Source organism: Rattus rattus, chromosome 4, assembly GCF_011064425.1.
Source record: "Rattus rattus isolate New Zealand chromosome 4, Rrattus_CSIRO_v1, whole genome shotgun sequence".
Taxonomy (NCBI): Eukaryota; Metazoa; Chordata; class Mammalia; order Rodentia; family Muridae; genus Rattus; species Rattus rattus.
The window spans coordinates 114,280,344-114,304,201 of NC_046157.1; the positions used below are offsets into that span (position 1 = coordinate 114,280,344).

Consider the following 23,858-nt stretch of genomic DNA (forward strand, 5'->3'; position numbering starts at 1 on the left):
ATCATCTTTTCTACTCTCAACCTTCTTCCTGTGTGACTTCATCCACTATGCAATGGTGAGTAAACTCTGTAGAATACATTCAAGATTTCTGTAGAATTAGTTAAGGCTATAATTACAGGGAAAAAAGGATTTGGGGGATGAAGAGATGGCTTATCAGTTTTTTTAATGTACTACTAGTATTGCATAGAATCTGATGCCCTCTTCTGGCCTCCAGGGCACACGCATGTACATTTGATTCATGTGGATACATGTGCACACACTGTACACGGCAAGAACTGACTGCTGCAGGTTGTTCTTTGACCTTTATGTGTGCACGGTGGCACACACGCGCACACACACAGAACTGACTTAGAAAGGAACTTTCTAAGTTTGTTTTATTAGCATCCCACCATACAATCTGACTATGATCTTACACTGAAATAGTACGTATGTATGTGTATGTAAGCATTCGTGTTGTGTGAGCAGTGGGCAGTCTCAGGTATCCAGCTTACACTTTCAATCTTGAGACAAGGTCTCCTTATATACTACTGTGTACATAAAACTGGCTGGCCTGAGAGATTCTCCATCCCCTGCCTCCCCTCACCATATTAGTTCCAGATGTGTGTTGCAGATCTGGCTTTTGATGGTTTGGGGATATATAAAGACCTTCAGACTTCTGCAAGCACATTACCTACCGAGCCATATAACCTCCTCATGCTACTTATTACAATTTATCCATGAATAAACTCATGACCTTAGTATTAACTCACTTATAAACTTACATGTATTTTTAAATTTTATATGTGTGTGTGTGTATATGTATATAGTTTATATGTATAAAACTTCAAATAATCCATCTTTTACATTTCAGTTTATCACCAAAGTTCCAGAAGATCTATTCTAAGTTAGAAAATAATTATAAGTAAATTTGCTCAATAATTACATTTTATCATTTCTAAACTAATAAAAGAGATAAGAAAGTACGATCAACAAAAACTAATAGGCTCCAAAGGTGGCAATTCCCAGCATACAAGAGACTGACACAGGAGGGCCAAGATGGGGACAAGGCCAGTCTGTGCTACTAAGACTGCCTTCAAAAACCCAAAAATTAATACAAATCTTAAGGGATGTGTACAGTGCCCTAGGTTCTATTTTTTTTGTTGTTTGTTTGTTCTTGTTTTTAGTATTATTAAAGCAAAACAAAGTAACAGTATTGCAAACTGTTCTCCTCTGACCCTACTGTCAGAAATTCAGGTCCATATTAGCTTGTTTATATTAACATGGGGGGAGGGAGTAAAAAAGCTGTAGACTGCTTACTTTGCTTTCTAGTTCTTTGATAAACACCATGGCCGAAAGCAACTTGGAGAGTAAGGGGTTAATTCATCACACAGCTTAGAAGTCCTCATGAAGTCAGGGCAGGAACTCAAGACAGAAACATGGAGGCAGAACTCTTAGTAGATGCCGTGCAGAAACGCTACTTATCTGCTTGCTTTCCAGATGTGGCACAGCTCGCACTGGGCTGAGACATTCCACAAATCACTACTGAAGAAAGTGTTCCAGATTTGCCTATTGACAATCTGACGGAGGGAATTTCTCAACTGAGGTTCCCTCTTCCCAAATGACTAACTCGTGTCAACTTAACAAAAACTGACCAGCATAAACAAACACATTATAAACAAAGATGCAACTTACTCTGTGTAAAGCTCACTGTTGTGTCCATATAGGCGAGCTCCACTAGGCAGTACAAGGCTTTGTTAACTGGTACTTCCCAAGAACAAACTACCCCACCCAGCATTACGCACATGAAACTTGAACAGACAACGTATCTCTTGTCCCCTCCTACACATGACTGCGTCGTGCTGCCCGCCTGTGCATCTCCTCTGCTTTCTGGCAGCTGAGGTGGCCACACTATTTGCCACAGTTCTGCATTTGAAATGGCTTCCAAGGCATACCATGTGTTTAGACTTAGTCAGCAGACATTTGAAAGTGGGGCCTGTTTTGCAACAGAAATAAAAAGCACTTACTGGTTTAAACTTACCTTTCCACAATCCATTCAGGTCGAATTACTTTTTCCCCCTTTAGTTCTTTAATTTTGGCATTAGGAAGATTTGTAGCAATGATGTGTGTCGTTTTGGATCTAGAATAATACACATGGTATTGACCTCCATGCAACATCATTAGATTCCTTAATTCCTCAGCAGAAGGATCTGTAAAAGTCAGTACTGAAATATATCAACAGTTTAACGTACAAGGCCGCAGAACGTTAGGCTGTAATAATCCCTTAGCCAGGCCGACTGACAGAACCACACTGGCTCACTCTCTCCTTGGCTATGCTGCCATAAAACAGAAATTCAGTGATAACGCTATGCTGCCTTGACACATATTTTCTCCTGGCTGCAGGGGACCAAGACAAAAACATCTACTGCCAAACGACATCTAGCAGAGCAAGTAAGTGCCAAATCCTAATAAGGCAAATGCTTATAAGTTTTTAGCATATCTGATATCAAGACTTTAAAAAACTTTCCCTGCTCCTGTCTGACTTCTCTATCTGGAAGCAGTTCTCCGCCTTGGCCTCTCACCCCTGAAAATGTATGCCTGCTCCAAGTTGTCTGTCTGTTCCTTGATCAGGAGCACCTTCTCAGTTGCGGCATCGTCTGCTGCCACACTACTCCCTCACCCTAGCTAAACTGTACCTGTAAGCAGCTCTGGGCCTGTGGACTGTCCACAGTAGTTCACAGGAGACAGACACACTCCCGAGCATCCAGCTATGCTTCCCGAGCACTTACATACAAATTCTGCCCTAAGTATAACTGGCCTCAGAGGCTCTGAGCAAATAGGTTGGAAAGCTAAGGGAAGGGGCTCCCTCTTCACAGCCTTGGAAGTTATTCTCCACACTGTGGTGTGCTTCCAAGGGCTCCTGTGAGGTTATTCACATTCCTGCCTGAAATCCTTTACACACTGCTATACAATGTAAACTTAATAAATTCATTCATTCTTTAGGGCACTGATTCTCAACCTGTGGGTTATGAACCCAATGGGTGGGGGTGGGGGCTAAATAATCCTTTCACAGGGCACCTTTGACCATCAGAAAACACAGATATTTACATTATGATTCATAACAACAGCAGCAAAATGACAGCTATAAAGTACAACAAAAATAATGTTATGGTTGGGGTCAGCACAGCTTGAGAAACTGTTCTATTAAAGGGCTAGGGCAGTAAGAGGGTTAGAACCCTTAGGGCAAGCTTTGGTTTATCATGGGATCTGAGGAAGAAACAGACTATGCCTTATGTCTCCCCCCATTGGGAGAAAAATCCTCCAATAGCAGACATGCCATAGCATTTGTTCTTGGAAGTTAATAAGACAATTTTGTGAAGCTTGTTCTCTTTCCACTTTTTTGTAGTAGTGGTTTGAACTGAGGTCACCATATTTATGAGGTGAGCATCTTTGCCCTGTGAGCCCTCTCACTTGTCCCAAGCAATATCACTCTATTAGGCTGGCCTATAGACAAGTCTTTCAGACATTTTCTTAACTAGCGATCCATGTGAGAGGGCTCAGACCACTGTGGGTGCTGCTACCACCTCCAGGGAGGTGGTCTTGGGCTGTATAAGAAAGCAAGCTATGCACACCAGTGGACAGAGCTTCACTTCCCTGCCTTGCCTTCTCTCAGTGATAAGACTGTTACCTAGGGCTGGAGAGATGGCTCAGCGGTTAAAAGCACTGACTGCTCTTCCAGAGGTCCTGAGTTCAATTCCCAGCAACCACATGGTGGCTCACAACCATCTGTAATGAGATCTGATGCCCTCTTCTGCTGTGTCTGAAGACAGTGACAGTGTACTTAAAGAAAAAAAAAAAAAAAAAAAAAGACTGTGCCCTGAAAGAAAGTGTTAGCAAAAGAAACCCCTTTCCCCTCAAGTTGCTTTTGATCATGGTTTTATGGTCTTTGGTTCAGACCACTCCCAGCAGTATGGTGATATTACAACTGGGAGGGAGGGTATTCTTAAAAGACAGGAACCACCGGCCTTTTCCTTTTCTTAAATCTCATGCTTTTCCCCCCCGTGTTATATAACTTACACAGATACTAAGTTCCGACAATCATGGTATAATGCAGTTTTGTACTATAGAAAAATTAGTAAAATTTACAGTATGTGCTAACTGCAATAAATAAAAGGAACAGAGAGTGAGAAAAATGGCTATTTATATAAGCATATGATTGAAAATACTTTACCATCCTAATATACAAATACGAAATCACTTTATCCAGTTTTTCATGCAAATAATACTAAGCATCAATGTGATGATGACTACTGATTATCTGCTTCCCTGGATTAAGGAACACCTAAGGAATCGAGGAAGCACATCCGAGTGTGTCTGCACTGGTCATTCCAGAGGTAATTAGCAGAAGAGGGGTCTGATCCAATCAGTGGGATTTATAGTGGGATGGCCATCTGGAGGAAGCAGGGCATGTGTGCAAGCCTCTGAGGTGAGGACACCCTGCCCAAGCCTCTTGCTGCATTCCCTGGTTCCTCTCTGGCATGAAGTGAACAGTTCTTCTGTCACAAGTTTCTGCTGTCATTATGTCCTCTGAAACTGTGAGCTTAAACACAAGCTTCCCTGTATCCTTAAGTTGTTTCTTTCCATTGGGCTGTATTGTTACAGTAGCCCAAGATAGTCTAAAAACCAGACTCAAGCCTGTGCTCTCCATGAAGCCAGATAAACAAGTACAGGCCGAGTACAATACATGCAAAGAACACAGAGAAAGCTGGAAAGGGCCTCAACAACTCGAGGCGGCATAAGGGCTCTTTTAGGAAGAACATTTTGAGGAGTCGGACACATAAAGAGAGGAAGCAAAGAAACCGCAAAGGCTCTGGTGTGCTCTCTGGTCTACCAGTTCACAAAAGATTCTCCTAGACACAAAGGGATAAAACGCAGGTTTCAAAGAAAATGTTTCTAGCAGTGCTGAGATACGATTCAACACTACAGACTGGCTTAGAGAAAGGAAAAATCTAATTTGATCTGCATCTCCATGGATAACGACCAAATCCAGTTCATAGGCGTCATCAGAGGCAAAGAACAGAAACAAAACTCCCCAAGTATAAAAACAGTCATAAAACCTGAGCAAACCTCAGCGGTTAGGAGCACTGACTGCTCTTCCAGAGGACCTGAGTTTAATTCCCAGCAACCACATGGTGGCTCACAACCTCTGTAATGAGATCTGATGACCCCTTCTGGTGTCTGAAGACAGCTACAGTATACTAACATAAAGTAAATAAATAAGTAAAACCTGAGCAAACCTGATGACAAAGGAAATAAAAAATAAGCGTAAAATCCAAGCAACACTAGCACTGCTTTAATCAAAACCAAGAAAACGCCTGTTTATCCAACTCCGACAGCATAAGCTTCTGAGACATTTTCCCTTTGGCTCCCATCTAACTCACAGACTTGATTTGTTACAAAAATCAACATTCTCTATCAATCACTATATCTTTTCAAACAGTTCCTAATACTCAAGGAAAATCTAAAATATATTTGCTCAATCAACTAAAATAAAGTAAAATGGGAAAGAAGACTCGCTGACTAGAAAACGGAGAAAATGTCAACTCTACCCACTGATCTGTGTGTCTGACACTACTCACTACCCACGTCCAAGCAAGGTTACTGTATACGTAGGATTAACTCCGGAATGTATTCTAATGCTTACATGACAGGCCCAGGACCAGGACAGCCAAACAAACTTCATTCAGAAGACGCAAGGAAAGGACACTACAGTAAGGCTGACTCAAGGGGACAATAACGTAAACTGTGGCACTGCTACAGGAACAGACATAGGGGGAGTAGTCAGGGAGAACAGTGACTCACAGCTATAATCCCAACACTAGAGAAGCTGAGGCATGAGCAGCACACCCTCAAGGCTAGCCTGAGCTATACAGCAGGACTCTGTCTGGATAAAAAATAAAAAAGAGAGAGAACTCAGAAACACACCCACTCACACATACCCTAATGATTGTTTAAAAACTGTCTTACTCTTGTGTACAACGGGGAAGGGGTGCCCATGCGTGTGGCAGCTCACATGTAGAGCTCGCAGGCCAACTCTGATGAGTCGGTTGTCTCCTTTCCCCTTTAGATGGGTCCCAGGGGTCAAGCTCAGTTTATCAGGCTTGCACAGAAAGCACGCTTTACCTGTGCAATGACCCATCCTGCCAATCCCCAAGTGATTTTGCTGGCTGTTCACGGGGGTGGGGGTGGGGGTGGGGATATCAAATGAACCCAAACCTCAAAATGGGCCACAAAACTATAAACTCTTACCAGAGGAGATCTGGAAACACAATTGTTGGAATGTGTTTCCCGTTAAGGACTGCAGAGACAGCGGCTGCCTGGATAAGAAAAGGTGCTTGCTGCCAAGCCTAACAATCGGAATTCAATCCCTGGGACCCACTGGGTGACATGAAGAATAACCGATCCCTACAAATAGTCTGACCTCCATGTAATGGACAACTTTCCCAATTGACAAGGTTTTTAAATTATAAAAGCAATTAAATTGTTACTTAATCATTAAAATTGTATGTTTGGCCCAGGAAAACAAAACAAAACAAACACTTGAGAAATTATTAGCAAACCACATGCACAACAGTAAAAGAGCAGTGGTTCTCAACTTTCCAACCCTGAGATCCTTGAATACAGCTCCTGTGGATGTGCTGTGGTGACCCCAATCATAACGTTATTTTTGTTGCTACTTCATAACTAACTTTGCTACTGTCATGAATTGTACTGTAAGTACATGTTTCCAGATGGTCTTAGGCAGCCCTGCAAATGGGTCATGACCCACAGCTGCCAATTCTAAGCCAGGGGACTTCGGGTTTACATGCTGCATTATCCATCAGTTTTGCTTGGTCCAGCATTCTCCGACTATGTCCCCATTCTTCCTTTTAGGAATAGTAATGTGTATCTGTGCCACTGTATGTGGAAATTAATTCACTTTTAGAAGTCACAGGGTTTTATTGAAACTGGGGAAGATGTAGGGGGCTTTGAAGGATTAAATACACGCTGGCTGCATTATAATAATGGCTGCTGAGCCTTAGGAGCCTGGGAGGGAATGTGGTGGTTTAAATGAGAATGTCTCCCATGGGCTCGAATATCTGAACCCTGGTGTTAACCTTACAGCTACACCTTACTAGGGCAGGCTCTGAGGCTAGTATGTAGACTAGCCTCAATTCCTGTTCACTCTCTCGGCTTCATTTTAACATGTGATCTCTCAGCTCCCTGCCATGATGGTCTGATCCCTCTGGAAACACAACCAAAATAAACTTTCTTCCAAGAATTGCCTTGGTCATGGAATTTCATTACAGCAACAGAGAAGTAAATAATACGGATGATAAATAACTGGACAAGATATAAAAATATTCCCAATCCTAAAAAGCTCATGATAAAATTGGGCACCAAGAAAGTAAAAAGAATTCAACCTGTATATCCATTAACGTAGATGGCAACTCCACTAAATATGGCAGACGCTGTCCCATCCTTCTGCTTAGCCGCATCTGAGCGGAACTGCTCCTCCAGCTTCTGGACTTTGGCAGCCATGTATCCGCCCTACAAGCAAGGAAAGGCACGAGAATGAACAGCCGCTACAGCTGCCTGCCACACTTTTAAAGACCCTGACAGGCTTACCAGTACAGTCTTCTCACCTTTTTAAACCTTAAAATAATTAGGCGACTGTTTTATTGTGTCTTCGAAGTAAAGCTATAGGTGACAACTATGGTGCACAATTTGTCCAAACAGAAAATCACTTGTTTTTAATTAAAATTTTACATGTTCATTATAATTGTTTTCAGGAAACAGATATAAAGAAAATTAAAATGGATGCAATCCCATTCACTAACATTTTGGAAAGCTATTTCAAGCCTTTCTGTGTCTACACACACAGGTACTATTCCTTATTCCCACTGCTTTACTCAAGGCTATCACTCCAGGTAACATGACAAGCTAAGCAATAGCTGCAGTGTTCTACTATACAGACTGCTAACTGACCACACCCTCTTCACCATACAGACTGCTAACTGACCACTCCCTATCTACTGGATACAGATCACTAACTGAACAAACCCTATTTACTAGACACAGATTGCTAACTGACAACACCCTATCTACTGGAGATTTACATATTTTTTTCCTATTTCTCAGTATTAGCAATGCTGAGATAAAATATATTAAATTGAATGCAAAAATATCTACCTTCCTCAGGACAAAACTCTTGACAGTAAAATAAAGTTCAAGGGTTAGGATTTATGGACAATGTTAAGGTGTTCAATGCACTGTGAAAAACAGAAAAAGTTGGTACAATAAAATCACATGTTATACCTTAAGCCATATGACAAACTAAAATGAACCAAAGTCATCTAGACATTTAACTATTCACTAAAACCTACCCATTTTTCCCAGCCATCCTCCTCTGCTCGCTTCCTCCATCCACCTCGTCTCATGGTGGAGCTTCTGTGGAGAGAAAAACAGTCAATCTTAGCCACAATGTACTCTTCATGGACATTTTATCAAAGAAAATGGGAAATCTGAAAATTCAGACATTCAATGGACATAGACTGAAGTTCAATGCTAAGTGAACCTCGTCAATGCACCATCCTTGGTGGCTTTACCTGTGCAATCTGTCCAGAGCCCCCTCCCTACATGGTTAAGCCTCATGTTTAAACACTTTTCAACTGGGAATTAAGGGCTGGGTAGGGAAAGGAACGACACTTAACATTCACTTTGCATAAAACATCAATAAACCCAACACAATCACACTTACTGTTACCACTAATTAATTAAACAAGCCAAATCCCTTCATCATGTGATCTACAACGGCTCTTAAACTGTGTCACACTAGATACTCAAGAATGCACACACAGTGTAACACATCTGTCCTACAAAAGGTCTCCCCAAGAAGTTCATTAAAAGAATGTATCATAGGGAAATGATTATCATGACAACAAATTAATAGATCTGGCATTTTTATTTTAAAAAACATAATTTATGGTTTTTTTATGTGTCTTGATAACTTTGCCTGCATGTAAGTCTGTATGAGGGTGTCAGAACTCCTGGAACTGGAGTTACAGGCAGTTGTGAGCTGACATGTGGGTGCCGGGAATTGAACTCAGATCCTCTAGAAAAGCAGCCAGCGCTCTTAACCTCTGAGTCATTTCTCTGGCCCCTAGATCTGGTGCCCTTAAGGTAACACTTAATCAGCTGTACCACACAATACCAAGATTACCAAATGATGGCTGTCTCAAGCTTCAGGCTTAGGGACAGAAAGCCAGTTAAGTCATTCTAAGGACAAAATAATTCACTAAATGAATTCTTATGAAGTCCAGTTCTTCTAGTCACAAGTTGGGCTATCACTGCATTATCTTTCATAAATTAATACAATATTTAGATTGTTCTGTAATCACATAGGTTTATATACTTATGTACACTATCAAAGTTAAGTTAGCGTTGGTAAGACTTATGAGAATATTTAACACTTAAAACATTTTATCCACACACAACTTAGTTTTTGAAATGGTTTTGATTTGGTTTCTCTTCCTGACACTTGTATTAACAACCTTTATATACATGAAAGATGGCTAAAGTCATGCAGAAGTTGTCAGCTAAGTTCTAGGAGTGAGAAACAATTTAAATGTTTTAGGGGCATATGTAAAAGACCTTGAGAATAAATTACTAATTCTGTGGACAAAAGAGGTTTGCTTTTAAATTTGCTCCAGGCAGGTGCCAGGGTGTTCCATGGTGTGTTCATTATCAAGCCCAGAATTGCCAGATGTTTCTCTTAAATTCTCCTTAAGTGGCTTATTTGCTAGTCTTAATGACTTCATCCCTTAAGAGTCAAAGAAATTCCTAACAAATTGACTGATTCAAAAAAACTCTCAAATCTATGCACCCACTTTTACAAGCAACGGCTTGAGAATTCTGCTAATGTGCATGCCACAGTCATCGGAGTGAGAATGTCCCCACGGGCTCGGACATTTGAACACACAGGTGGCGTTGTCTGGAAGGGATTAACAGGTATGGCCTTGCTGGAGAAAGTATGTCATGAAGAGGCTTTGAGAGGCTGACGACCGCTGCCATTGAGTTTGCTCTCTCCTTAGTACTTTGTGGCCAAGAAGTGAGCTCTCAGCACTCTGCTCCAGCTGCGTGCCTGCTGCTCACTGACGTGCTCTCCCTCATGGTGGGCAATAGTTCCCTGGACTGTGAGCCCAAACAAACCTCACCTTTCATAAGCTGCCTCGGCCATGGTGCTCTATCACAACAGAAAAGTAACTAAGACACCTTTGCTGCTCAGTGAAAAGTCAATCAAATAATAAAATATATCTTGAAATTTAAAGCCAGACATGGTGGAAGGTGGAAGAAAGAGAATAAGGAGTTAAAGGCCAGCCTCAGATACATAATGAGTTCGGGACCACCCTGGACTACATACACTCAGTCTCAAGGAAGGAGGGAGGGGGAGGGAGAGAGGGGAGAGAGAAAGAAGAGGAGAATGAGGGAGGGGGAGGGAGAGAGGGGAGAGAGAAAAGAAGAAAGGAAGGGGGAGGAAAAAGAGAGATTCAAAGACAGACATGGAAGAATAAAGAAAAAATTTTTAATGTATTTAATTAATTAGATTATTTAAGAGCACCTTCTGCTGTGAAAAAATGCCAGTGAAAAACTCCTTACTGATGTATGACACTGAGAAAGACTATGGATATGGATCAGGGGTGCAACACTTGCCTGTCATTCAAGAGGCTATGGGTTTGGTGTCAATACTGAAGGAAAAACACAAAACCAAACAAGCCCCACAAGAAAATAAAACTATGTTTTCTATACAAAATGGTCGCAAGGCAAAGACTCCTCCCAAGTAGTGGAAATTAGTCAAGTATCAGAAGAGAACAAAATTTACAAAGACCTGCTACTTCTCCCCAATGGGATGCTTTCCCCTCTGAGAATAATCTGTCAACTGCAGTGGAGTGGCTAAAGAGTGGCCATGTTTAAACAACCACCACACTAAAGGAATGAGAACTGGAGTCCAAGAACCTTCCAAATGTACTGATCTCTGTATTGGGGTTACCATCTTAGACAGAAGAACAAACTAGAAGGAAACAAATCAAGCTTTGCAGAAATTAAACCCCACCTCACATTAGTTCATCTGTCAAGTGGACTGAGGTAACCCTGGCAGAGAAGCAAGGACAGCACTTTTGTTTACTTGTCTCTACAGCCAATTTACAAATACGACCATGACACAAAGAAATAGACTATACAATGAATGAAATCTTAGTGGGTAGTGAACTTAAGCCTTTTAAGTAATCATGCTATGTTCAAGGAGACAAAATGATAAAAATTAACTTATAGAAGGATAATCTATAAAAGTCTTTAGCCTTAAAACAAAATACAAATATGGTGGATCATGCCTGTTGTTCAGGAGTCTGAGACAGGAGGAGAGCCAAAAGTTCAAGGTAAGCTTGGGCTACATAGGAGTTCCAAGTTCAAGGCCAGCAAGGGCTACAGAATAAGAAATTACCTGTTTTATGGAGGGGAGAGCAAAGCTCTTAACAAATGAACTCAAGGAAAGCATTTTCAGCAGCAGGAGTGTGAAAGTTTGTATGTGCTTGGGCCAGGGAGTGGCATTATTAGGAGGTGTGGCCCTGAAGGAGTAGGTGTGTCACTGTGGGTTTGGGCTTAAGACCCTCACCCTAGCTGCCTGGAAGCCAGTATTCTGCTAGCAGCCTTCAGATGAAGATGTAGAACTCTCAGCTCTGCCTGCACCATGCCTGCCTGCTGGATACTGCTAAGTTCCTGCCTTAATGATAATGGACGGAATCTCTGAACCTGTAAACCAGTCCCAATTAAATGTTGTCCTTTGTGGTCCCAACAAAACAATTGCCCTGGTCATGGTGTCTGTTCACAGCAATAAAACCCTACCTAAGTCAGAAGTTGGTACCAGGGACAAGGGTATTGCTGTGATAGGCCTGACCATGCTTTTGTTTGAAGAATGTGGATTTGGAAAGTGATGGAATACTGTAAGTAGGGCTTCATGGGCCATCTTGTGGAAGACAGTGGTGCTGAGGGTCATTTGAATTGTGTAGGCCTGCTGGCCCAGGAGATTTCTCTCAGTGGAGAATTTCAGAACGTGGCCTAGAGACTGTTTTTGTGGCATTTTGGTGAAGAATGTGGTTACTTTTTGCCACTGCTGAAGAATATGCCTGAGGCTAAAGTGAAGAGATTTAGATTAATTGCTTTGAAAAAGGAAGTCTCTGGGGTTGGGGATTTAGCTCAGTGGTAGAGCGCTTGCCTAGCAAGCGCAAGGCCCTGGGTTCGGTCCCCAGCTCAAAAAAAAAAAAAAAAAAAAAAAAGGAAGTCTCAAAACAGCCTGGTGTAAATTCTGTTGTGTGGTTACTAAAGTTCACTCTTATGAAGAGCATTTTAAAGAAAAGGAGCAAGTTGAGACAAGAAAAAAACAAAATACATAGACTGAATATTAAAGGGGCACCAGGAAGTGAAATGGAGCTGAATCCTGTGTTCAAGGACATTGAATTAAGGAAGAAATGACCTTGGGACAAGATCCCAGTCAGCTAAATTTAGGTCCAGGATCAGTAGTACAAGCCTTTAATCCCAGAAGGCAAAGACAAGCAGATCTCCAAGTTCAAGGCCAGCCTAGAACAGAGCAAGTTCTAGGTGAAGAAAAACTTAAATCCAGGCTTTGTGGGCCACACCTTTAATCCCAGTGCTTAGGAGACAGGCATGCAGATCTTTAGCTCAAAGTCAGTCTATGGCGCAAGATCCAGGACAGCCAAGCTTAGGCAGTGAAGGAGATGGAAAAAGGAAGCTAGTGATGATGTAATAGAACAAGGGGGTCATGTTGCAGCCCCAGCAAGCAGCAGCTTTGACCATGTGTCTCTGGCTTTATATTCAAGAGGAGAAGGAGACTCCTGGGACAATTGATGCTGGTTAGCTGGAGCTAAGAAGGAGACCAGCAGCACTGAGGTGAAATCTTCTGGGAAGCGTTTTCTGAGAATACAAAGAGGCTGTGTTCCAGAGATGATCAAGGTTGTACCTCCTGCTGCAGCTGTACTTGGTAATATGTAAGAATCACCCAGGTGGTACTGGTTTTGAAGGTGTGAGGGGTCATGAAGAGCAGCTAAGGCTGGGCACTGTGAGGGGCCATGGAAGGCCATTGGTGAAGGTGTAGCCTCAGTTGTAGTGGACAGCCCAGGACTGAAGGGATCATGCAAAGATCTGAGGCTTGGCACCATGAAGAGAGCCTATGAGAGGCTACTGGTGAAGCCTAGTTGCAGCGGAAGACTCCAGTGAATACAATAGGAGATGCCGGTACCATGGGATGATCCCCAAGAACAGCTACAGCAGTGGAGTGGATCACCCTGAGCTTAGAGTGCTACAGAGGGCAGAGCTGGAGAAGGAGGAGGAGCTGAAAAGATCAGATGTGGATCCCAGATACTGAAACAAGAAGCTGTAACATGTAAGTCGTCTTGGAGACCCCAAGATGTCTGCTGAGGAAAGCTGCTATTAGGGAGTGGAACCAGCCCAGGAGAAAGAATTTGTTGCAATCAACAAAGATGAAAAGGGGGCTGGAGATCTGAAGACTGCTTTGACATCAGAAATGGTAATGCAGAATTTGGAGTTTGCCCAGATTGTTTCCTGTCTTGCTTTAGGAATTGCAATTAAGTGATTGGATGAATCCCAGAAGAGACTTTAACTTTGGACTTTTAACATTGCTGAGACTGCTACAGACTATGGGGACTCTGGAAGTTGGACTAGATATATTTTGCATTATGCTATGTTTAGACGTGGCCCCCACAGACGTGTGTTTGAACAAGCCCATGGGGGGCCAGGGAGTGGAATGTGATGGTTTGTATATGTTTGGGTCAGGGAGTGGCGCTATTAGAAGGTGTGGTCCTGTTGGAGGTGTGTCACTGTGGGTTTGGGCTTAAGACCCTCACCCTAGCTGCTTGGAAGTCTGCAACTAGCAGCCTTCAGATGAAGATGTAGAACTCTCAGCTCTGCCTGCACCATACCTGCCTGGATACTACTATGCTCAGCCTTGATGATAATGGACTGAACCTCTGAACCTGTAAACCAGCCCCAATTAAATGCTGTCTTTTGTAAGACTTGCCTTGGTCATGGTGCCTGCTCACAGCTGTAAAACCCCAAAGACAATGAGCAATGGGACATCCTTAAGCCCCGAGTTAGCAACAGGCGTCCCTGCCACTTAGCAACCTCTACCACAAGTCCAAATCCAAGGCAGGTGATAGAAGCAAACACCATGTACACTATCAACACTCAGACTGATACCCATGGTCCTCCTTAGTGTCGTCACTGATGAAACAGTAACTAGAGGAAGAGTACATTTGCCTTACACTTCCACTTTGTAGTCCATCACTGAAGTTGGGACAGGAGCTCAGGAACCTGGAAGCAGACGCTGACTCAGAGGTCAATGAGCAGTGCTGCTTACTGCCTTCCTCAGCTTGCTTTCTTATAGAATGCAGGACCACCAGCCCAGGGGTGGCCACACCCACAATGGGCTGGGGACTCGTGTCAGTCACTAATTAGGAAGTTGCCCTATAGGCTTGTTTACAGCCTGTCCTATGGAGGCGTTTTCTCACCTGAGGTTCCCTCCTCTCTGACGACTGTACCTATGTCAACCTGACACAAAACTAGCTAGCGCATTCATATAAACACACTGACACTTCACTGAGACCAACAAAATCGTACTTCATATACTCAAAATACTATAATGGAAATATAGTAAATTGACATTAACCATTCATGTGATTGGGTAGTCAGAGTGTTTCAGGCCAGCCAGGGTTACATAGTGAGCCTGTTTCAAAACGCCGCCACCACCACCACCACCACCACCACCACCACCACCACCAACAACAACAACAACAACAACAACAACAACAAAGTCTTTTTTCAAGACTGGAGAGATGGTTCAGGGGCTAAGAACATACTAGTTCTGCAGAGGACCAGAACCTGGTTGAAGAAACCACATCTGGAAATTCACAATCACCTCTAACCCCAGCTCCAAGAGATCTAACACATTCTCTGGATGCCACCAGCACCTGTTGCAGTCTGCTAGCACAAAGAGACACCTCTAGTCTCCTGCCACTGTCATCAGACCTGAGGCTCCTGAACCAAACAGAACTGTAGGTCCAGAATCATACAGTCCAAGGATACTCATCAGAGGCCTAGATGATCACACCAGGATCATCCAGGTTAACCCCCCCTCCTAATACCTACCTATTACGACAAGAACATCCAGGGACCAAAACCACCCAGATGGCTAAAGGCCTTTGAAATAACACAACCAGCACGAGCCAGGGCAATAGGACACCTCCAAAGCACAGCTACACCACCTAAAGAACACTGGATATCCCAACACAACCGAAACACGCACATACACAGACACACAGACAAACAGACACACACACACAGACACACAGACAGACACAGACAGACACACAGACACACACACACACACACACACACACACAAATGGTCTTAAATCCAATCTTACAAAGATAATAGGGTTTTAAAGAGGAGATGAATAAATCCCTTTAAAAAATATAGGAAAATACAAACAGGTAGAGGTCTTTAAAGAAAAAACAAAATAATCCTTTAAAGACATACAGGAAAACACAATTAAACAGCTGAAGGAAATAAATAAAACTGTGCAAGACCTGAGAGTAGAAACAGAATCATTAAAGAAAACACAAACTGAGGGAATCCAGGACACAGAAAACCTAGAGAAGAGAAAGGAACAGCAGATGCATCATCAACAGAATACAGGAGATAGAAGTGAGAATCTCAGGTACAGAAGATGCAATAAAAGAAACTGACACATCTCTTCAAAGAAAATGTTAAAGCTAAAAAGTTCCTGACACAAAACTTCCAGGAAATCTGGGATATCATGAGATGACCCAACCTAATAACAGGAATAGAAGTGAAGAGCCCCTCCAAGGCCCAAAAACATTCTCAACAAAATCCCAGAAGAAAATCCCTAAAGAAAGAAGCCTATAAATATACAAGAAACAGAACCCCAATTAGACCGGACCTGAAAAAAAAATCCTCCCTGCACATAATCAAAATACAAAACCTATAGAACAAAGAATGGATATTAAATGCAGCAAGGGAGAAAGGCCAGGGAACATACAAAGGCAGAATTACACTACCTTCAACAGAGACTCTAAAAGCTAGAAAGGCCTGGACAGAGGTCCTGAAACCTTTAAAAACCACAGGTGCCAACCCAGACTACTATACTCAGAACGTTTCTCAATCACCATAGATGGAGAAAATAAGACCTTTAAAGATAAATCCATATTCAAACAATATCTATCTACAAATCCAGCTCAACAAAAAATACTGGAAGGAAAACCCAAACCTGAGGATAACTACATTCAAGAAAACACAGAAAATAAGTAATTCCATACCAGCAAAAACAAAGCGTGTGCACGCGCACACACACCACTAACATCAAAATAACAGGAACTAACAATCATTGATCATTAATATCTCTCAACATCAATGGACTCAACTCTCAAATAAACAGGCTAACAGATACTGCTGCATACAAGAAACACACCTCAGCAATGAAAACCGACATTAAAGTAAAGAGCTGGAAAAGAAGCTTTCCAAGCAAATGGACCCAAGAAGCAAGCCGTAGTAGCCATTCTAATATCTAATAATTAGACTTTCAACCAAAATTAATCAAAAGAGACAGAGAAGGACGTTTCATACTCAAAGGAAAAATCTATGAAGATATCTGAATTCCAAACATCTATCCCCAAACACAAGGGCACCCACCCACATTTGTAAAAGAAACATTGCTAAAGCTTAAATCAAACATCAAACCTCACACATTAATAGTGGGAGACTTCAACACTAAACTCTCACAAATTTGACAGGACACCCAGACAAAAACTAAACAGAGAAATAATGAAACTAACAAACATTATGAATTAAACGAACCTAACAGACATCTATAGACTATTTCTCCCAAACAACGAATACACCTTTTTCTCAGCGCGTCATGGATCCTTCTCCAAAACTGATCATTCATTCTCTCTCTCTCTCTCTCTCTCTCTCTCTCTCTCTCTCTCACACACACACACACACACACACACACACACACACACACACAGTCACAAAGCAAGCCTCACAGATGTAAGAAAACTGAACTACTGACTTGTATCTCATCAGCCCCCATGGATTAAAGCTAGACTCAGTAACAACAGACACTGGGAAGCCTACACACTCATGGAACTTGAACAACTCTCTACATGCAATGATCTCCATCCAGGTCAGGGGAGAAATAAATTAAGGACTTTCTAGACTTCAATGAAAATGAAGACACAACATACCTAAATTTATGGGACACAACGAAAGCAGTGCTAAGAGGAAAATTCATAGCACTAAGTGCCTCCATAAAGAAAATTCTCATATCAGCAATTTAAAAGTACACCTGAAAGCTCAAGAAAAATAAGAAGCAAGCACACCACAGATGAGTAGAAGGTGAGAAATAATCAAAATCAGGACTGAGATCAATCAGCTGGAAACAAGAAAGCAGCACAAAGAATTAACAAACCCAAGAGCTGGTTCTTAGAGAAAATCAACAAGAGACAAACTCTTAGCCAAACTAACCAAAAGACAGAGAGACAGTATCCAAATAAACAAAATCAGGAATGAAAAAGGAGACATAACAACTGACCCTGAGGAAATTCAAAGAATCATTAATTAGGTCTTACTTCAAAAACCTGTACTCCACAAAATTGGAAAATCTTAATGAAATGTATGGTTTTCTAGACAGAAACAACTTACCAAAGTTAAATCAAAATCAGGTAGACTATTTAAACAGCCCCATAACCCCTAAAAGAAATAGAAGCAGTCATTAAAAGTCTCCCAACCAAAAAAAAAAAACAAAACAAAAAACAACAACAACAACAAAAAAAAAAACAAAACCCAGGGCCAGATGGTTTTAGTGCAGAATTCTACCAAACTTTCGAAGAAAAGCTAATTCCAATACTACTCAAACCATTCCACAAAACAGAAACAGAAGGAACACTGCCAAACTAATTCCATGAGGCCACAGTCACCCTGATACCTAAACCACACAAAGACCCTACCAAGAAAGAGAACTCCAGACAGATTATTCTTATAAACACTGATGCAAAAATAATAAAGTAATTGCAAACTGAATCCAGGAATACATCAAAGATATCATCCACCAAGATCAAGTAGGCTTCATCCTAGGGATGCAGGGATGGTTCAATATATGAGAATTCATCAACGTAATCCACCATATAAACAAACTGAAAGAAAGAAAACCAAATCCCATGACTCCCTCCCCAGATGCTGAGAGAAGCTCTGATGAAACCCAGCGCCCTCCACATTAAAGGTTATCAGAGAGATCATGGCTACAGGCCATTCTAAACACAGTCAACACAATGCACAGCGAGCTAACTGCCAGCATCAAACTGAATGGAGAGAAAACAAAGCACTTCCACTAAAGTCAGGGACGAGACAAGGCTACCCACTATCTCCCTAGCTACTCAACACAGTACCCCAAGTCCTAGCCAGAGCAATCAGACAACTCAAGGAGAGCAAGGGGATACAGATTGAAAAGAAGAAGTCAACGTAACCCTATTTGCAGATGGTATGATAGTATACATAAGTGTCCCCTACCAGAGAACTCCCACAGCTGATAAACACCTTCAGCAAAGCAGCTGGATACAAAATTAACACAAAGAAATCAGTTGCCCTCCTTTATACAAATGGTAAATAGGCCAAGAAAGAAATTAGTGAAACTCCCTTTACAATAGATACAAATAATATAAAATATCTTGGTGTGACTTTAACCAAGCAAGTGAAAGATCTGTATGACAAGAACTTCAAGTCCCTGAAGAAAAAAATTGAAGAAGATATCAGAAAATGGAAAGATCTCCCATGTTCACAAATAAGTAGAATTAACATAGTGAAATGGCCCATTTTACCAAAAGCGAGCTACAGATTCAGGGCAATCCCCATCAAAATTACAACACAATTCTTCACAGACATGGAAAGTTCAATTCTCAACTTCATATGGAAAAACAAAAAACTCAAGATAGGGGGTTGGGGATTTAGCTCAGTGGTAGAGCGCTTGCCTAGGAGGCGCAAGGCCCCGGGTTCAGCCCCCAGCTCCAAAAAAAAAAACCAAAAAAAAAAAAAAAAAAAAACCTCAAGATAGCCAGAACTTCTAGGGGAATCACTATCCCTGACCTCAAGGTGTACTACAAAGCAATAGTGATAAAAACTGCATGGTATTGAGACAGAGACAGACATGTTGATCAATGGAATCCAACTAAAGACTCAAAAATAAACCCACACGGGGTTGGGGATTTAGCTCAGTGGTAGAGGGCTTGTCTAGCAAGCGCGAGGCCCGGGGTTCGGTCCCCAGCTACAAAAAAAAGAAAAAAGAAAAAAAAAAAAAAAAAAAACCCACACACATACGGACAAAGAAGTCAAAACCATCCAATGGAAAATGAAAGCATCTTCAACCAACGGTGGTGGACTAACTGGAGGTCAGCATGTAGAAGAATGGAAATAGATCCATATTATCACCCTGCACAAAACTCAAGTCCAAGTGGATCAAAGACCTCAACATGAAACGAGGTACACTAAATCTCATAGAAGAGAAAAACAGAAAATGCCCTTGAACATATTGGAACAGAAATCAATTTCCTGAACAGAACACCAACAGCTCAGACTCTAAGATCAACAATTAATAAATGGGTCCTCATGAAACTGCAAAGCTTCTGTAAGGCAAAGGACATTGTCAAGAGGACAAACAAGCAGCTCACAGATTGGGAAAGGATCTTCACTAACCCTACATCTGACAGAGGGCTAATATCCAAAATTTACAAAGAACTCAAGAAGTCAGACACCAACGACCCAAATAACCCAATTAAAAAACAGGGTACAGAGCTACAGAGAATTCTCGACAGGCCCAGAAGCACTTAAAGAAATGTTTAAAGTCTTCAGTCACCAGGGAGATGCAAATCCAAACCACTCTGAGGTCTCATCTTACGCCCATCAGAAAGGCGAAGATCAAAAACACAAGAGGGAGCACATACTCAACAGGATGTGAGGCAAGGGCAACACTTCTTTACTGCTGGTGGGAGTGCAAACTTGTACAACCACTCTGGAAATCAATTTGGCAATTTCTCAGAAAACTGGGAATAATTCTACCTCAAGACACAACTATACCACTCCTGAGCATATACCCAAAAAAATGTTCCAACATCTCACAGAAACTCAAAGCATTATAGCAGAATTAAAATTATCTAAGTCCAACTCCAAGTATACACCCAAACTCAAAGTAGGGAAGCATTATCTATACACCTATATTCACAGCACAGCATTCATAGCAGCTAAAAGGTACAGGCTACTGGTACCAAATGTGCACTGACATAAGACCACAGAAACTAAATGTGCCACATACATACATGAAATGTTAGACTTAAAAACTTAACACATGCTACAACAAAGTCATGAAAATATTGTGGTAAGCAATAGCAGTCATATATAAAACTAACAAAGATGGTAACCTTTTTTAAAGCAAAGCAAAGCAAAAAAAGCTAGAGGGAAAAAAGATAAATACTCTAGCATGTCACTCAGACCGGATACTTCAAGTAGTTATGAGACTGAAACTGGAGACTGTGGGTAATAACAAGAAGCATCCATCTTAAGTCAAGATGAAAGGAATCTACGGATCAACAGTGGTAATATCTGCTGCAGACTGTATTAATGTTCCTGAACTTCCCATTTTAAAAACTGGATGGGACCAGAGATGGCTGAGCAGCCAAGAGCACTGGCTGCTCTTTCAAGGACTGTGGTGGGCCCCATTGCCAGCACCCACATGGTGATTCACAACTATCTTTAACTCCAGTCCCAGGAGTACCCAATGCTCACAACTGGCCTCTGTGGTTACCAGGCATGAATGTGGTAAAGAGACATACAATCAAGCAAAACACCGTACACATAAAAATTTAAAAACAAAACAAAGGATCATCAAAGTGTTAGGATTTTATGTTTTAAGCCTTTTACCATAATTGTAAATACCTTTTTAAAGGCGGAAAGTTAGAAGCATGCTCTAGGATCAGAACCTGGCAAACCGGTGGGGAGCCACAAAGCTGGGAGATCAACTTTCCAAGTCTGTGCTGCAGGGCCTGTCACATTTTCCTTGGAATCAGGAAGCAATGGAGGCCAAACACAAGCAACTTACAAAGGCCACATTCTGCCTTCAGAATTAAGCACAAGGCCACAGGCCTAAGAGTGGGGTGCCTGCCTGCACCTGTGGGCTCTTGTTTTTGTCCATAAAGGGTTGGGGCTTTAACACCAGATCAACAACTTCTGTAATACATTTTTTTTTCTTTTTCTTTTTTTTGGAGCTGGGGACTGAACCCAGGGCCTTGCGTTTGCTAGGCAAGCGCTCTACCACTGAGCTAAATCCCCAACCCCTGTAATACATTTAAATACAAGAAATGCAGCTGCTTTTTGAGACTTTGTTGTGACTCAACCATACAGACCAGACCATCAGTGATGTTCCAGGCTATGGTTCTCAAATTTCTATGTGTTAAGAGCAGTGCTGACATTCTCCAATTTCATACCTCATGAAGCATAGGAGATCCAACCTACATATGAACATTAGAATTTTGAATTTGAAGGGATGCACACCAAGCTATTTAATGTGAAAACAAAAGCTATATACCCAAGTGAAAGGGCCTAGGAACCACGTCCATGAAAGCACAAATACTAGCTTTCATTTCTAGACTTGTTTATAGGGATTCTAAACCAAGATGGTGCACATTCTAAGAAAAGTGTTATGTCTAAGATGCCTTTTAGGAAAAAAAGACGTACACAGTACACCACCAGGATGTTTTAGTCTAGTCGAGTTGCTTAGTGACTACCTCCCCCACTCCTTAACTTATGAGTCTTCTTCCTCCATCTTCAGTTTCTTGCGCTTTTCTCTCTACTATAATAAAACAACTTCTCTATGAGATGATAGACACTTTTTAGGTTTTAAGTCAGGGTTCTCCTAACTCCTACCCCAGCTTCCCAAGAAGACAAGTGCCACACTTAGCTAAGGCATTATCTTGACCAACAGAAGGTAAGCAGAGCTCCAAAAACTGTATTAACAGAGCTAACTAGGGCACTCACCAAACCAAAACAAGAAGAGAATGGACTTTGCATCTCTCACACCCTTTTCTGGAAGTAACGCACTCTTCCCACTAATGACTGGTGTTCATGGTGTGACTGATCTTTACAACACAGCTACAGGATAGAGAGACAGGCAACACTACTGCCTTCTCAATAGAGGCTAGAACACTGATGAAGCTGAAATGCTAGTTTGAGATGTAAAATCACAATTGTGGTTTTAGAACAGGGCCTCACTGGCCTGGGACGTGCCATGTAGACCAAACTGGCCTGAACTCAGAGATTTTCCTCCCTCTGCTTCCTGAATGCTGCATTAAAGGTGTGTGCTAACATGCCCCGTTATATATACTTTCCTTTAAAATTATTATTCCCATATTTTCAAATGAGAAAATAACAATATTATCATGTGTTGCTATGGGAGACCACTTCTGTTGAATTAATCTAGTTTAGTACTATTCAGTAAAAACAGTGAGAACAGTGAGATAGTTTAGCCAAGTAAACACACCAGGTCCAATGACCTAAGGGTCATGACCCCTCTGGGGGTGAAACAACCATGTCACCTGGGTTACATACCAGATATTCTGTCTATCAAATGTTTACATGATTTATAACAGTAGCAAAATCAGAGTTATAAAGTAACAACAAAGTTAATTGTATAGTTGGGGTCACCACTACATGAAGAACTGTATTAAAGGTAACATTAGGACCGTTGGGAGCCACTGCTGTAAAGGGAGAGAGTAGACTCCCACAGGTTGTTTACACACACACACACACACACACACACACACACACACACACACACACACACATCCCCCCACCTACCACCCACCATACACACAAATTGTTTTAAAAATAGAAAAAATGGATGCTTTCCCACCAGGGAATTTAGTATCTATCTGTGGTAGACACATTAGCAGTCATACTTTTAACAGAACTAAGGATGAAAATAAACCCTAAATATAAGACTAATTCCAACTTGTCCATGTGCATGTAAAGTAGAAACATAGTCAACTTGGTACCAAGTCACGGACTTTAAAATCAGTAAAATCTCAGCTCTTTATGGACAAGGTTGAATCTGACCAACTCTACATTCCACTATCATTCTAAACATTAAAACAAAACCAAAAAAACCTTATTCATAGGCTAGAGAAATGGCCCAATGGTTCCACAATTTAGAGTACTGGGTGCTCTTTTAGAGAAGCCTTAGGGAGGAACTACATGTTCCTTGGGGTCAGACACCCACTTGTGACTTCCACAGGCACTAAAGACAAATGTGGTACATACACATGCAGACAAAATACCCATACATGTAAAAGTAATTTTAAAACATCAGTAACAGATATACCACTCTAACATATATGTTGTAACATATATAAATAACAAAAGCTTTTAAGACAATAAACAAGAATATTTTGAAACGTTTTCTATTCATTTCCAAAAAAAATGAGATGTGCCTGCCCATGACACATGGCTACACATTAAAAACTAACCAAAGAAAGGTCTGGCCTTTGGCATTGGTTCTTGGACAATATCCTACATATCCTTGAAATTTGCTATTAAACAAATAGCAGACATTGCAAATAGCTTAATAACATGACCTGGAATGGCGACTTTGGGCCATTTATTTACAAGCTCCTGAAGGACTGCAAACTGAA

At 41.5% G+C, this 23,858-nt stretch overlaps 1 protein-coding gene across 1 annotated transcript in view; it reads right to left on the reverse strand.

Moving 5' to 3' along the window:
• The window catches only part of Rev1 (REV1 DNA directed polymerase), a 72,303-nt gene that overhangs the window by 39,116 nt on the left and 9,329 nt on the right, over positions 1–23,858 (reverse strand). Inside the window, exons 2-4 of the mRNA XM_032900974.1 lie at positions 8,403–8,466; positions 7,440–7,566; positions 2,018–2,186 (exon numbers count right to left, since the gene is read on the reverse strand). Coding sequence (XP_032756865.1) covers positions 2,018–2,186; positions 7,440–7,566; positions 8,403–8,456 — 350 coding nt within the window. The 5' untranslated portion in view covers positions 8,457–8,466. The remainder of the gene's footprint in view (positions 1–2,017; positions 2,187–7,439; positions 7,567–8,402; positions 8,467–23,858) is intronic.